Source organism: Anarrhichthys ocellatus, unplaced genomic scaffold, assembly GCF_004355925.1.
Source record: "Anarrhichthys ocellatus isolate YVR2014 unplaced genomic scaffold, GSC_Weel_1.0 scaffold132, whole genome shotgun sequence".
Taxonomy (NCBI): Eukaryota; Metazoa; Chordata; class Actinopteri; order Perciformes; family Anarhichadidae; genus Anarrhichthys; species Anarrhichthys ocellatus.
The window spans coordinates 510,750-525,454 of record NW_022280162.1 but is presented as its reverse complement, the minus strand read 5'-3'; the positions used below and the strand labels follow the sequence as shown (position 1 = coordinate 525,454).

Sequence of the window (14,705 nt, the reverse complement as noted above, 5' to 3'; positions counted from 1 at the left end):
GGACACTAGAGAGAATGCAGCTTTAACACATGAAGCTCTGACTTCACTTTTTTGCCGCCTGATAGCTAGCGAGCTGTCTGCTAATTAGCTAGTTGGCTAGTTTGACTCTGAAAGAGTCTGTTGTTGTTCATCTCAGCTTGATTTAAACTTTCCTAAACACAGTGTGATTGTAATAAACCTCCCCTGGTGCATGCTGGGATACACCTCGACTGCTTCAGTCTGGCAGAGACACAAAGACGATGCTGCTCAGCGCCGACATGTTTGTTAACTCGTGTTAAACACTCAGCTGAACAGCTTCACTTCCTGCAGCGAAGTCTCTCCCGAATGTTTAAATGTTTAATCAGCAGGAAGCTCTCTGCTCCAACCTGCAGTCATTCAGTTGTTCTACTTCTGGAACGATTCCACTGAGGTCTTAATCACCCGGGAGGGTCACAAACACTCAGCATGTAAACAAGCGAGGAAGCTTCGGTAAAAAGAAAAAGCAGCGGAGTCAGGAGGGAGCTGTGTTTTTCTCTGCAGCAGCGCTTCCAATCAGATGATTGTTTTTGTTGGTTCACGTCGTCTCCGGAGGAAACTACAGAATGCACTTTGTGTTAGTGCATTTACAATGATCCCCTCTAGAACCCGCTGAAGTTTATTTTAGGGAAGGAAAAGCTATATTTCTAAATATGGTAAAGTGTCGGTTTTTCCTTCATGATAAATATATTTATTCATCCAGTTTTTTGGGACATAACGTGTTCTTAGATTAGATGAATTAGTTACGTAACCAGAACCAGGACTGAGAGGGCAGACTGTCAGACCTGATACAGTAACATGAGAGGTTTTCTAAAGAGTCTGGTGCTCAGAGACACTACCACTTTAGTCCACAGGGGGCGACAGAATCAACACAACATGAAAGTTAATTGTAGTACCTTTAAGGATTCAAGATGGTCCTTTAAAACACATGCACTCAGAGGAATAAAAGCATGAACTATAATATACACCTGGTTTACTAATCAGATATTTGTATTAATTTTGCTTATCGAAGCTGTTTCGACAAAAACAAGTAAATACATTTGACAATTACCTCTCGTCTCGTAAAGAGAGAGCCACAAAGACGTTTAAAATAACGTTAAATAATAAAATGTTTTGTTGTCATCAAGGTACCACCTACCAGGTGACGTCAGTTAGTCCCTGAGGGTTCAGGCTTTAGGGGGACGTTGGGATTGGACCTTTGTTTTCACAAGCAACACGAACATCTGCCTCCTGTGTGAAAGTCCTGTGTTCGTTTGAATCATCAGCCACAACTCCCACCACTCACCCGACGCAAACTTTCTCTCTCTGTATGACGCATAGGTGTGTTTACATCGGAGCGACGCATCTCATTCAGGCTCTGTATTAGTATAGACCGGACAAAACTATGTGTATAAATTAGTGCTGGGCAACGATTACAATTAATCGCGATTAATCGCATTGTTATGTCAAAGTTCAATAATGAATTCAAAAGTAGTGTATTGTGCACTTTTATTTTGAAAGTGCTGCTATATGAACTAAAGGTGAATAACATTGTGTGTAAACACTTTAAACACATCAGGCTGTTGTTAGCAGCAGTGTTCTCTTCACACAGCAGCAGTTCTATCTCTTCACTATCTGTGCTCAGTGTGTGACTGTGTGTGAAACGTTCCACTGCTGTGCAACAGGAACAACATGTTCCACACGTTCCATCTACATGTGTGTGTTGTGTCTTCATGACAGTCAGAGCATGTGATGCAGCTCTACTCTTCATCACTATGATGCTGTAACTCAGAGGTGATGAAGGTGACCCAGCTCTACTCTTCATCACTATGATGCCGGAACTCAGAGGTGATGATGGTTACCCAGCAATCAAAGAATAAAGACACTTTACGCACAATTTAGGTGTATTTTCCCTTTAACTCACGAGATGCAGGTAGCATGTTTTATACTTAATGTGAATATAATTCATACTTTGTTGGCATCTTATTCTGAAAACCGGATGTTCGTCTGAAGAAACCGGATGTTGTCTCACGTTAACTTTCCGCTAGCATGTAAGTGTCTGCTGAGTTGACCACAGTGATGTCCAGTAGTCTCCATTCCTCCACCGCTGCCAGTGAGCAACGGACTTTCAAAATAAAAAAAAATTAAAAAATGTGTTAACGCGCTATAAGATAATTGTCGCCGTTAATTAATGAATGCGTTAACGCGATAATAATGCGTTAACTTGCCCAGCACTAGTATAAATGTGTGTAAACCATACAGTACAAACTATGACACGCTGCCGTATCTACACCTATATGACGTTATGTTGAGTGGTGATTGGAGCTGCTACAATGTTAGCATAGCATAGCACCGATCAATCCAAACTCCATTCAGAAAACCAGCATTTAAAAGTCATTTACTTGTCGTCTTGTGGAGAGAACTAACAAAACATGAATCCAGACTTTTTACAGGTCGGCATTATTATGTAGTTGTTTCTGCATCTTTTTTGATCCGTTTATTGCAGTTAAATCAGTTTATTTTGGGTTCAGACAGCTGTAGTAAACCAGCCAATGTGTTCGCTAGCCGACTAACTGATGCTGGTCTCTGATTGGTCGCCGTGTCTCCAGGTAGCCATCGACTTCACGGCGTCTAACGGAGATCCTCGAAACAGCTGCTCTCTGCACTACATCCACCCGTACCAGCCCAATGAGTACCTGAAGGCCCTGGTGGCCGTGGGGGAGATCTGCCAGGACTACGACAGGTGGGTCTGAGTCACAGCGCAGCAGCCAATCAGAGGAGTCCATTCATTAAAGGGACAGTACACTCAGAACGACAACCTGAGCTTCTGTTCCTGTAACTAAATGTTTTATTCAGATAGAGAAGCGCTGATAGAACAACACATCTCCTCTCATGCTCTTAGTTCTACCTTCTTTGTCTTCTTGTATTTGGGTTTTTGAAGCTGCCAGGTTTCATTTCTTCTGGCTGAGAGACTGTTCAAACCTTCAGGCTTCACTTTTATAATGTCACAGCTTTAGAAAGGTTGTACTTTATTCTCAGTGAATAGAAAAACCCTGAAGATCTTTCTGTCTGCAGGGTTCAGTTTGAGGAACTCCTGTAGTGTATTTAAGTGTTTCCTCATACATACGTACCAATCAGAGACAAACGTTACTCCTCATTTATTGTTCGTTTTCCTTCGAAAGTCCAGCAACACGTGTCAATTTCTGCTCGTTACATGAATACAGTCTTTTCAAAATCAACTTCTGTCTTCACAGGAAACAGCTTAGTTAGGTTTAGTTAAAAAGATCATTAAAATAATCACAGAAGTGCCGTTACTGACGTACGCAAGTTACATGACAAAAACTTCTTGTTTCACACGAGGAACAAACTATTTTTATAGAAATGATTCTGTCCCAAGCTTTTTGATCTGGACATCAATGAGACGATCCGAGCAGGAAGTCATCAGCTGACGCTCTCACAGCCAATCAGAAGTCATTTCTGTGCTTTGTGTTGAAGTAGCGGCCGGTCTGAATGAGCTCGTTAACTCAGCAGCCAATCACAGACCCTCGTTTCCATTTTTACTCTCTGACTTTCTTTTCTTTCTTTTTTCTTCACTCAGTGACAAAATGTTCCCGGCGTTTGGCTTCGGAGCTCAGATCCCTCCTGACTACAAGGTAATGTCCCAGCATGCTCTCTGTTTTCAGGGGGGGGGGGGGCTCTGGTAATTACCAGCCGGCCTCCTCCTCGTCACCCCGGGGTGCTGCTCCTTCACTTCTCTTCCCATGATGCCTTGCGGCATGCTGCTTGTCTGATGCTGATTATTTCCATTCAATAAGCTGCAAACTCTGCGTTTCAACGTCCGAGTTGTTGAAGAGCAGGAATTCAAAGTGAGATCTTGTGACTTCAGAACAAAAGAGAAAAAACAACTCTTTGACCAACTTTTTCTTTTGTTTCGTTGCTTTCAGCCTTTTCTTGAACGCTAGCTTATGGTGGCTAATGTTAGCAAACATAATAATTATAAATAATAAGAGGTATATAAAGCTACAACATACAAACTATACAAGAGTAATTAAAGTGACAGTTTACACCAAAATATGAAAACCTCAGGATTGAGTAAAAACACTTTTAATGTAGAAATATAACAAAGGCCTATTATATAATTTAATAAAACAGTAAAACATATTAACATAATAAAGTACAGGATATATGAAGTGACATATAGTACTGTAGTAAAACATTATATATGTATAGTACAGCAATATAACAGACAAATACAATAAAGTATGAGTTTAATACCATTTATAATAATTAATACATTAATTTACTTGTTTAAATTTTAATATTATTATTATCATCATTATTAATATTATTTTTCCATATTCTGATTCATATTTTAATTGTTTATTTTTATTTATATATTTTTTGTGTTATTACCATTTATTTACTTATTTATTAATTGAGTTACTTTTATTTATTTGTATTTATTTATTTATCTTCCTCTGAAGTGAAATACCAACACATGCCTCTGTTCACAGTTATTCATTTATTAATCATTCACAAATCTTCCCCATATTATAATCATAAGGTGTTCATGTTTTGTTTATTTTATTAAAGCTTTATCGGTATAATCCGTCTCCTGTTTGTACAAAATAAAACATAAATAACAGAGAAACTAACAAGAGTCACTTCACTGACTTTATTCTTTATTTACTTCATAAATAAACATTTCAATTCATTCATTGATCGGGTAGTTCATATTAACCATGAGCATAAAAATAAGATACAAAATCTCCTGGGGGGGCCAACTGCTCCTATTACACGTCAAGAAGAAGAAAATTATGAAGAGGAGGAAGGTGAGGAGAGAGAGAGAGAGAGGGGGGGGGGGGGATGATGTCATTGTTTTTTTTTCTGATGATGAGATCAAACAGACTTCCTGTATCTCCCCTCTCTCTCTCCCTCTCCTCCTCCTCCTCCTCTTCCTCCTCTTTCCTCCTCCTCCAGGTCTCCCACGACTTTGCAGTGAATTTTAACGAGGAGAACCCAGAGTGTGCAGGTAGGAGCTTTAATTTTCTCGTTCTCTTTGAAAAAGAGAATGATATAAAAAGAGTCAAATGTTTGATATTGAGCTTCAGAAGTCAGAGAAACTCTTTGATCCGAGAATCAGTTTGGTGATGACGAGGCGGCGGATCGAAGGAGCTCCGTCAGTCAGAGGAGGTGAAGGAGTCCGATGAACTCCTTTAAAGCTCCACTCAGTGTGAAAATTGACTTTTTTTTATCATTTTAATTAATTGCTAAATTGAGAAACTATGAAGCTGATTCACTGATGATAAAAACATTCAGCTAACTCTATTAGATACACAATCTTATTCCATTTAGTTAAAGTTATAAAGTTATTTAATTGTCAGATGAAATTAAGTTTTTTAAGTAAAAATTTGAATTCAAGACATAAAATACTGCAGAATTAAAATGTAGAGAAATAATATATGCAAAATATAATAATGTAAATTAGTGGAATTAACTGGAATGTAGACAAGGTTTTGCCATGTGTAGCTTAGCACAAAGACTGGAAGCGAGGGAAACTGTTAGCCTAGCTTAGCACAAAGACTGGAAGCAAGGGAAACTGTTAGCCTAGCTTAGCACAAAGACTGGAAGCAGGGGGAAACTGTTAGCCTAGCTTAGCACAAAGACTGGAACCAGGGTGAAACTGTTAGAGAGAGAGAGAGAGAGAGAGAGAGAGAGTTCAGCTGAAGGTCTCTCGCCCTCTCGGCTGTAAATGTCATTGATGAGCTCAGAGAGACACTTTTAATTAAGACTCTGTGTGTGTGTGTGTGTGTGTGTGTGTGTGTGTCTGAAGGAAGGAGACACTAAACCACACCACTGCTGCCGCCGAGCATGCTGGGACGCCTCTAAACACATTCAGAGAGACACGGAGTGAACCTGACTGGTCCTCCAGAGTCTGGTTGTGTTTGTGGAGGAAACATTGGAACCATTAAAAAGATTTAATGTTCAGGAATGTGTCAAAAAAGATAGAAAATTATCAGAAGTTTTCTCAAAATCAGGGATGTTTTTCAGATTCCTGTGTTTGAGTGAATTCATGTTTGTGCTTCTTGACTCTGATGTATGTTTGCTGTCAGGTATCCAGGGCGTGGTGGAGGCCTACCAGGCCTGCCTCCCCAAACTGCAGCTCTACGGTCCCACCAACATCGCCCCCATCATCCAGAAGGTCGCCAACTCCGCCTCGCAGGAGGTCCACACCAAAGAGGCCATGGTGAGATGTAGCCCCGCCCCCTAAAGCATCCCATGCTTTATGGTCAAAAAAAACTAAAGACTTCATGATGAAAAGGCGTTTTCATTCCTCAGCTTGATTGACAGATGGTTCGCCCAATCACCTGACAAGTACTTATTGAGTATCTGAGAGAGAGTGAGTGGATAAGTGACATTGTTTCAGCAAATAACAAAACAACTGCAACAACTCTGGTGGAATTTATTCACCGTTCGTCTTCAGCCAGTTTGAGATGGTGGAGAGTGAAACAGCCTGAAAACAGAAATGTCAAATACATGAAAAATTAAAGAAAAGAAAAACATAACTGCACTTCTTTTGGTCTGAGTTACTTTATAGTCATGTTCGGTTCACTTTTGACGTTTTGAGAGCAGATGTGAAGTTGGTTTGATGCATCGCAAAACATTTTAAATACAGCAGGTGCATCTAGAAATTCACCATTGACGTCTATTATTTATTTTTTGTCTTTTTCATGTTGTGATTTTTTTGATTTTAGCTTCATATTTGTGATTACGTAAAAGATCCTCTTTGACATATCTTATATAGTTATATAGTCAATATTATATTTTCAGTTAATTTTTTAAAGATAAAAAATATATATGTTAACTACGTCAACCTGAGAACCTTCGATTGTTTTTACGATGTCTCGCAGCAATACTTTATCCTGCTGATCCTGACGGACGGCGTCATCACCGACATGGCCGACACGAGGGAGGCCATCGTCCAGGCCTCCCACCTCCCGATGTCCGTCATCATCGTTGGCATCGGGAACGCCGACTTCAGCGACATGCAGATGCTGGACGGCGACGACGGGATCCTGCGATCGCCCAAAGGAGAGCCCGTCCTCCGGGACATCGTCCAGTTCGTCCCCTTCCGCAACTTCAAACACGTGAGTCTATCGGATGGACTTAAAAAACATCTGTTTCCAGTTCAACACAGATGTTCATTTGTCTAGCCGGCAGTGACTTTCTTTGTTGCTGTCTTTGTCCTAGAGTTCTTTTCTACAGAGGAGTTCCACAAGGAGCGATTTTAGGTCCTTTATTGTTTCCTATTTTCAAGATTCTTTGTTCCTTGTGGGACACAATATTATTTTCTGTTGCTAGAGACTGTCCCCTAGGATGCCGCTGTTGGCGTCCTTTGCACAACTGAGTCAACGCTGCCTCGATACTTTACTAAAGCTAAGCAGGTAGCTTTGAGGCCAAAAGGTCCCGACCAAGCGTCTGCAGGTGACGGGTTGGGAATGAGAATGGGTCGATATCGAACTAAACTAGACAATCAAATAGAAGATGAGATCAACACAAAGACAAGAACAAAATGACAGTTAATACACCATTTGTTGTTGATTTTGACTCTAGCTAGCATCGCGTTTCCAGGTATTAGTCAAACCCACAGGGTTACCAAGGAATCGTTTTGGCAGCAAAAGGCATGAAAATATAATTTAATTGTTTTCATTTTTGGGGGGGGCATTGGAAAGTGACCGTGGTATTAGTGGGATATGGAGGTGTCCTTTATCAGGAATTAATGGACTTTGAGGACCCTGAACGTATTCAAGTGGTCCATTAATTCATGATAACGGACACCTCGACGGGCATCATCTTAACACATAGTATGTAAGTCTGTGCTAACCTCAGTGACAATGTCATTATGTTCCTACAGCTGCTTTACAATGAGTTGTAAATGCAATGCTTTTACTGTGAAAGGAGAGCAGCAGGAAGTAATTACCTTCAATCAGCAATAAGTGAAAACAATCTACAAAACAAATGACCTTTTAATTAAAATGAGCTACGATTGACTTTGTGGCCCTCGTTGTAGTCAAGAACAACATCATCAGTGGGAGGTGGACCAAAAGAATAATTTCCTCATTTTGTTATAATCTGTTGTTCCTCGCTGTTGAAGCACTTGTTGTTTTCCCTGTAAATGAAGTCATTATTATGTACATGTTCAGCTGTTATCAGGCGCTAAAAGCCTCTAAGTATGGGCAGCAGATGGTGTGTTACTGTGAAAGATGTCTTCTTGATATAACATGATACAGTGTGTGTGTGTGTATAAATAACTTTGTCTGACCCCCAGAAATATTGGAGCTGTGGATGACTGTGAGAGCAATAAGCCAAGAAGAGGAGTGTTGAATCTGGATCAGAGCGTATTGGAAGTGGAGGAGGACGGGAGTGTGAAGTTATTGAGGAAATTAGATTTTCACATTTTAAGAAAAGGAGACGAGGTGGCAATCTGCCAAGCAGTCATAAGTGGGAAATAATTTATTTCTCTCAAAATGAATTTCAAGTCTTTAACAAGGTTACAGGCTCTACTGTATCTCCTCAGTTTGGACTCATTTTTACAGACACTGGGTATATTTCTTCCCTCCTGGGTTTAATCTGTGTGATGAAAGAGACTTTCTGTCTGTGGACCAAAATGAAGCAAATTCTCATTTGACAGCAGCAGAACGAGGCCGAGACTCTCTAACTGCTGCTGTCTGGGATTTCTCCCAAAAGTAGAATCCACTCTGCCATATAGTCCGTACAATATCTATGTTTTCATTTTGTGTGCATATATTTATGGGGCTGAATCTCTATATTAGTAGTTACTAATCTTGTACGTTCCTCTCTGATCTGTTACAAGGCAGCAACTCATTTCAGGTTATTTCCAATAAAATAAAACAACCGCAGATCGATCATCTCTAACAGTCGAATATTAGTCAATTTGATTTATTGCATTGTTAAATAGGTTGAATCATCGCCCTGTTTCATGGTGAACAGAAACCTCTCTGGACAACAAAGACACTGATTATTATAAAGCAAACAGTAAGGACACATTAGGTAGTGACAGCCAAGTCCTGAGGCTGACGCGAGAGGGGTTTATCCTCTGGGGAACTAGAATGGGCTCAGGAAATATTGCAGCTATCACAAAGAACGGATTATTGTCCGAAATATTTGCATGGATACATTTATAAAAAACTGATTTTGTGCAGGTTTTTATGAATGTTTTTAAACCACTGCAGAACTTTTGTTGGGGAAAAAAATACTCAGATTTCAGCTGATTTCAACCTGAGGAAATATGTTTAGCTGATGAAATACTTTGTTCCAACCGACGTCATTAAAAGTATTGTTCTGCATAATAATCATTCATGTACTTCATGGCAAGAGGGTGTTTTTTTCAGAACAATGGCCGTTTGTTTTCAGGGTAACAAACTGTTCAATGGGACATTTTTCGGACTATTGTTGTCTCTGAATGTTGGGCCTTCAGCACAATGTCTTCCCCTTCTCGACACCCAATAATGTACGACAATCACCATGACAGCGACTCCAACAACCAAATAAAAAGGACAATACACCCTGAGATAGCCCAGCAGCGGCTGATACGTACTTGCCAACGTTAAATACGTCCGTCACGGAACAGGGGGGCTAGCCAGAACAGCTAACGTTAGCGTTAGCATCAAATTTGGTGTCTGTTTAGTTCTTCTCGTCAGCCTTTTGTCCTGCAGCTCCTTGTGTTCCCATGGCCTGATTGGATGTATAATCCCCCCAGTGAGCTTTAGATCAGCTTTGAGATGTCCACCCAGCTTGGACATGCTCATGAAAACCTCCACGGGGGGAATCCAGATCAGTTGAATCCTGAATCACCTCAACTGGGTCATTTGGACACGAAGGAGCAGTGGTTCTCCTTCCAGATGTCTGAGCTCTGCCAAGTAAACTAGTTTCAACCTCTTACAGCCACAATCTAATTATTTTTTTCTTTTCATCCTTATTATTAGGTCAGCCGTATATCCGTATATCGAGAACTTGATCTCGAGGCTCATATTCCTCTACAGTCGATACAATACCTGCATCTCTGCTGACGCCACTCCAATCTGTCTCATGCTCCATGTTCCTTTTGTTCTTTAACAAGTTCCCCCAGAATACTGAACCTCCTTTGGAGAACCACTTCCTGAAAGAGAACCTTTGGCTCAGACTCCGAGGTGCTGACTTCTCATTCCAGCCGCTTCAGACTCGGCTGCAAATTGTTGAATATCCAGAGAAAGAAAATTGCGATCTGAAGTGAAAAGTTAAAGTTAGACTGACACCTCTGTCCTCATAAAACCACCATTGTTGCTGTTTTCAGCAGCCAACTCAAAGCATCTATAAAGTGAGAATTTTAGAGAACAGTTCTTGCTTACAACTTGATTATTGTGATGGATCTGCAGAAGGTTTACTCTCTGCAGTTTGATTTTCACCATGTACAGTAATGAACTGGAACAAATGGCTGTCTGGAACAAAGAAAGTCTTAAAAACCCTGATGGATGATGGGAAAATTTGAATGTGAAGGGGATTCATGATAAATTGTCTATAAAATGTGAAACCATGACAATAATCCTTCAAATAGGAACCTAGAATGTTTGTCCTGTTCATTCCAACGCCTGTTTTTCTCAGAGACGAACACTTGAATGAGCAGCCTGTCTCCTGTTTGTAGATTGAACCACATATCCAGCATGATTTTCCTTCTGTCTCCTCCTCAGGCGTCTCCAGCTGCTCTGGCTAAGAGTGTGTTAGCAGAGGTGCCCAACCAGGTGGTTGACTACTACAACAGCAAGGGCATCAAGCCCAAAGTGCCCAGCCAGTACCAGTCTTCCAGGCAGTTCGGCCCCTGAGCGCCGCCGCCCCTCCCCCACCCTCAGACAGCACAACCTCTCCCAGACTGAGAATAATGTTTACTGTCTTTTGTTCTTTGTTGATGCGCATGTTAAAGGTGCTGCATGCAGCATTTTGCCACGAGGAAGGGGCTCATTTAAAGATTTGATCAGACTCCACACTGCATTTTACGTTGGGAGGGATTTTACAGGTTGGACCAATAGGAAGTTCTGATGGATTGCTTTATGGCACAAAAAAAAAAAGAGTAGCGTAGCAGGTGCAGGTGCTGGTTACAGTGGTTTACCAAAACAGTCAAAGTAGCTGAGGAGCAACAATTCAAAGAGCGATGTGATAAAACGTGTGCTTTCCGTAACGAGGGGAGCGGCGTGTCCTGATGCAATGTAGTTCATCAAACCCTGCAATGATGCTGACGGTTTGTGGAGCTAAAGCGTGTTTTTCAAGCAAATAATTCGTGGTCGATGTGTTTCCCACTTCTAGTGTTCCTGAACACAGAAGAACAGGAAGTCTTGTTGATCACGCATAAGAACCAAGACATCGTTTTGTTTTGCAGACCTGAGTACGGGACACGAGGGGTAATACCTTAGAACTCGTATCACGTGGGGGTAACATCCTTCACGTCGTGATCCAAGTTTTACTTCCCACTAGAAAGCAGAGTTTACACTTACTAGTAGCCAATAATAGCCTGTTTTTTAAAGCACATTTGCTAGCTATGTAGCATTACTTTGGTTGAGCTTTTTTAGAATTGTAGCTAATGTTTGTGTTTCTCTTTTCTTTAATGATACTGTTTACAATGAAAGCGGCTTCTCCAGCCCGCTCTCACCAATTGGCGTATGAACAACATGGCAATTTGCAAATTCTGAAAGAGTAATTTCTTCTTAAGTTTTGCTTGTGACATGTTTTCTTGTTTTACTCAGTTTACGTTGTTATTCTAAGACCAACCATGATGTTTTACCTAAATTTCTGCTTTCACCGTAGTTTTGTTGCTTGAACGTAAAGATGATCGTGTTACTGAAACAACGTGGCGTTGAGTGACGAGTCTAAAATGCGTAGTAATGACACGTGGAAATGATGATATTTATTTATACGCCTTATCGTGATATCGGGTTAAACATTTCATTATCAGAATCAGTTTATTTCAGTGGAATTTGCCCACGGAGGCAAAGTAATCTATGCAGAGATTTCACGTAGAAGAAAGTTGCTGACTCGTGTTTGTCGTGTTGACCAATTGGAAACCGTTTTGTGTCCAAAAGTTGTCATATTTGCTTTTTCGCACCATCCAATCTTACATAATCCTCCTATGTCACAGTATTAACTGCCAAAATGTATGGTACAATCTAAACTTTAAATTATAGATACACTTAAGTCCAGTTAGCAACTTAACCAGCTAATCTGCTGACCAGAAGTTAGCTAACTAGTAGCAAGTAGGCGAGTCTGTTGAGCTGTTTTGGCTGACTAGCGTCTGCAAATTACTGTCTAGCTAGCATGTCGACAGTTATTCACCAGCCACAGTAGCTCGCCAACGAGGCCTTTAAGTAGTCACCACATCACCAGGCATTGGCGGTGCCAGTTTTCATGTGTGATTGGACACGAAACACTCGCAGCCGCCATCATGAGTCATCTAGTGAAGTCGTAGAGGTTTCTGGGAAATGAGGCAGAGTAGCACTAAAAATATCAGTGAAGTGAGGAAGAACTTCGTATCTTATCTTGTGGTCCAACTTGGGTTCAATGTGTAAAAATGCTGACTGTCGCACCTTTAGCATCCGTTGTGCATGCGGGACCTGCAGAGGCTGAGCTGATTGTAACATTCAGGAGTGTTTTTAACGGACGTTAATAGCACACAAACACACGACACTGACCAATCCAAAGGCTGCTTCCCTGCAGACAGAATGACAGGCAGGGAAACAGTCGATGACGGAATGTATGAAACCCCCCACCCCCCCTGCTGGTTTGGTTTTATAAGAGTTTATCGATATTTTGCTAAATTTCGTAAGGTTCGTACGTTGTAAAGCATTTTGGATCTCTGCCAGATGAACAAGCAAGCTGCCTTCACAGACGTCTGCATCCTCTACTGTTGTTTTTCTAAGGCGAGGCAGATGCATGAACTGTTGTTTTGCATGCAAATCTCCATGCAGGACTCCTCGGTCCTTGTGGTTTCTGTTTCCTGGTAGTGAGTAATAAGAGTAATAATGATGTTTACAATGTACCCGATGATGGCGATGTTCTACTCTGAAGCATGTTCATGTGTAAATGACAATGTGTGAGTAGATTTAAAAGCACAACCTGAGTATCCTTGGAGAGATTTTTAGACTATGGTGATAGATTTTGTTCACTTTGTGCCACAACACCTGCCCATCTCTCTTTCTGTCTTTGATTATACTGCTACTGGTTCACATTTCCTTTTATTGTTCAGTCTGGAACAATCACATCTGGCATCCGGACCTTTATAAGGGTGCAACCACATTGTTGTGAGGACATTTACTGTCAGCTTTAGACAACTTTCAGTGTAAAACTTTTTCACATCTCATCCATCCATCAATTTTCCACCACTTATGCAGATCCAGTGGCAGCAAGGTAAACAAGGTAGTCGAGACGTCCCGATTGCCAGGTGAAGGTAAGGATTCTTTGTCATCTAGATCATGGTATAGATAGAAGTGCTTAGTCAAAGACAAGTTGATTGGTTCCAGGCAGCCTTTTTTTAATGATAGGATCGGCATAAGATCTTGAAGAATCGGAAAGAAGTCCAGCTGCCTTTGACTTAGTACTTCTAGATATACTTTTCCCACATCCTCCAGCTTTTCCTGGGGGATCCCAAGGTTTTCCCAGGCCAGATGGGATAAGTGATAATGAGAACAAATTCTGGCTCTTCTCCCCTGTCCCCATCTCGTAGGACATGCTGGGGGAAAAAACTCCAGAAAGCGTCCAGGAGACAACTTAATCACATGCCATGACCATCTTAACTGGCTCCATTGAGGGAAGTTAAATAAAGCCCCTCATTTAATTCTTGCCAATGTAAACCTAAAATTCTACAGTTTGATCAAATCTTACATCAGGATCAAACTTCACAATTCATCCATCCATTTTGGGCCTTCGTCTCAATGACACAAGGGTAATAAACAAGGTAGTCCAGAAGTTCTCCCCAGCTACAACCTCCAGCTCATCCTGAGGGATTCCAAGGTATTCCTTGGTCAACTGGGATTAGCAATCCCTCAAACTAATTCTGGGTCTGCCCCAGTGTCTCAACATGAAGGAGCAGCTGCTACTCCCAGCTCTTTCTGGATGTCAAAGCTCTTTCTGAGCTCTGCACTCTCATATTCGTGTTCTCATTCTTCCGGTCGTGTCCAAAAACTCATGACCTACCGATGAGGGTTGGAATGTAGACTGGAAGAATTGAGAGGTTTGCCTTCAACCCTCACATCAATCAACCTTTGATGGATCCGGATCACGCTATGCAAAGTAGTCCCTCCCCTAAACCACGGTAGTTAAGTCTTTCTTGGAGGATCCAGAGGGGTTTTGAAGGCCTGCTGAGATTTGCAATCCCTCCAGAGTGTTCCGGGTCTACCCTGGGGTCTCCTCTCAGGTGGAAGTGCCCAGAGAACCTTCACACAGAGGAACCACCTCAACAGGTTCCTTTCCATGCTGAGGAGGTGGACAAGGGTCTTGCCCTTGATGCCTTACAGTCACAAATTTGTCATCGATCTTCTTCTTTTGGGCACTACCCAAAACTCATGAGCACAGGTGAGGGTTTGAGAGGTTCACATTATGGCTCAGCTCCTTCTTTAACACAAAAGGCTGGTGAAACATCTCTATTACCGCAGATGCTGCACTCAATA

General features: G+C 41.4%; 1 protein-coding gene across 2 annotated transcripts in view; it reads left to right on the top strand.

Annotated features, from left to right (window-relative positions):
- The window catches only part of LOC116399844 (copine-4-like), a 39,087-nt gene extending 24,755 nt beyond the window's left edge, over positions 1-14,332 (top strand). For both annotated transcript variants that reach the window (XM_031877275.1, XM_031877274.1), the window contains 6 exons: positions 2,604-2,737; positions 3,593-3,647; positions 4,975-5,026; positions 6,108-6,241; positions 6,906-7,142; positions 10,743-14,332. In XM_031877275.1, coding sequence (XP_031733135.1) covers positions 2,604-2,737; positions 3,593-3,647; positions 4,975-5,026; positions 6,108-6,241; positions 6,906-7,142; positions 10,743-10,874 — 744 coding nt within the window. In that variant the 3' untranslated portion in view covers positions 10,875-14,332. The remainder of the gene's footprint in view (positions 1-2,603; positions 2,738-3,592; positions 3,648-4,974; positions 5,027-6,107; positions 6,242-6,905; positions 7,143-10,742) is intronic.
- The last annotated feature ends 373 nt before the right edge of the window (positions 14,333-14,705 follow it).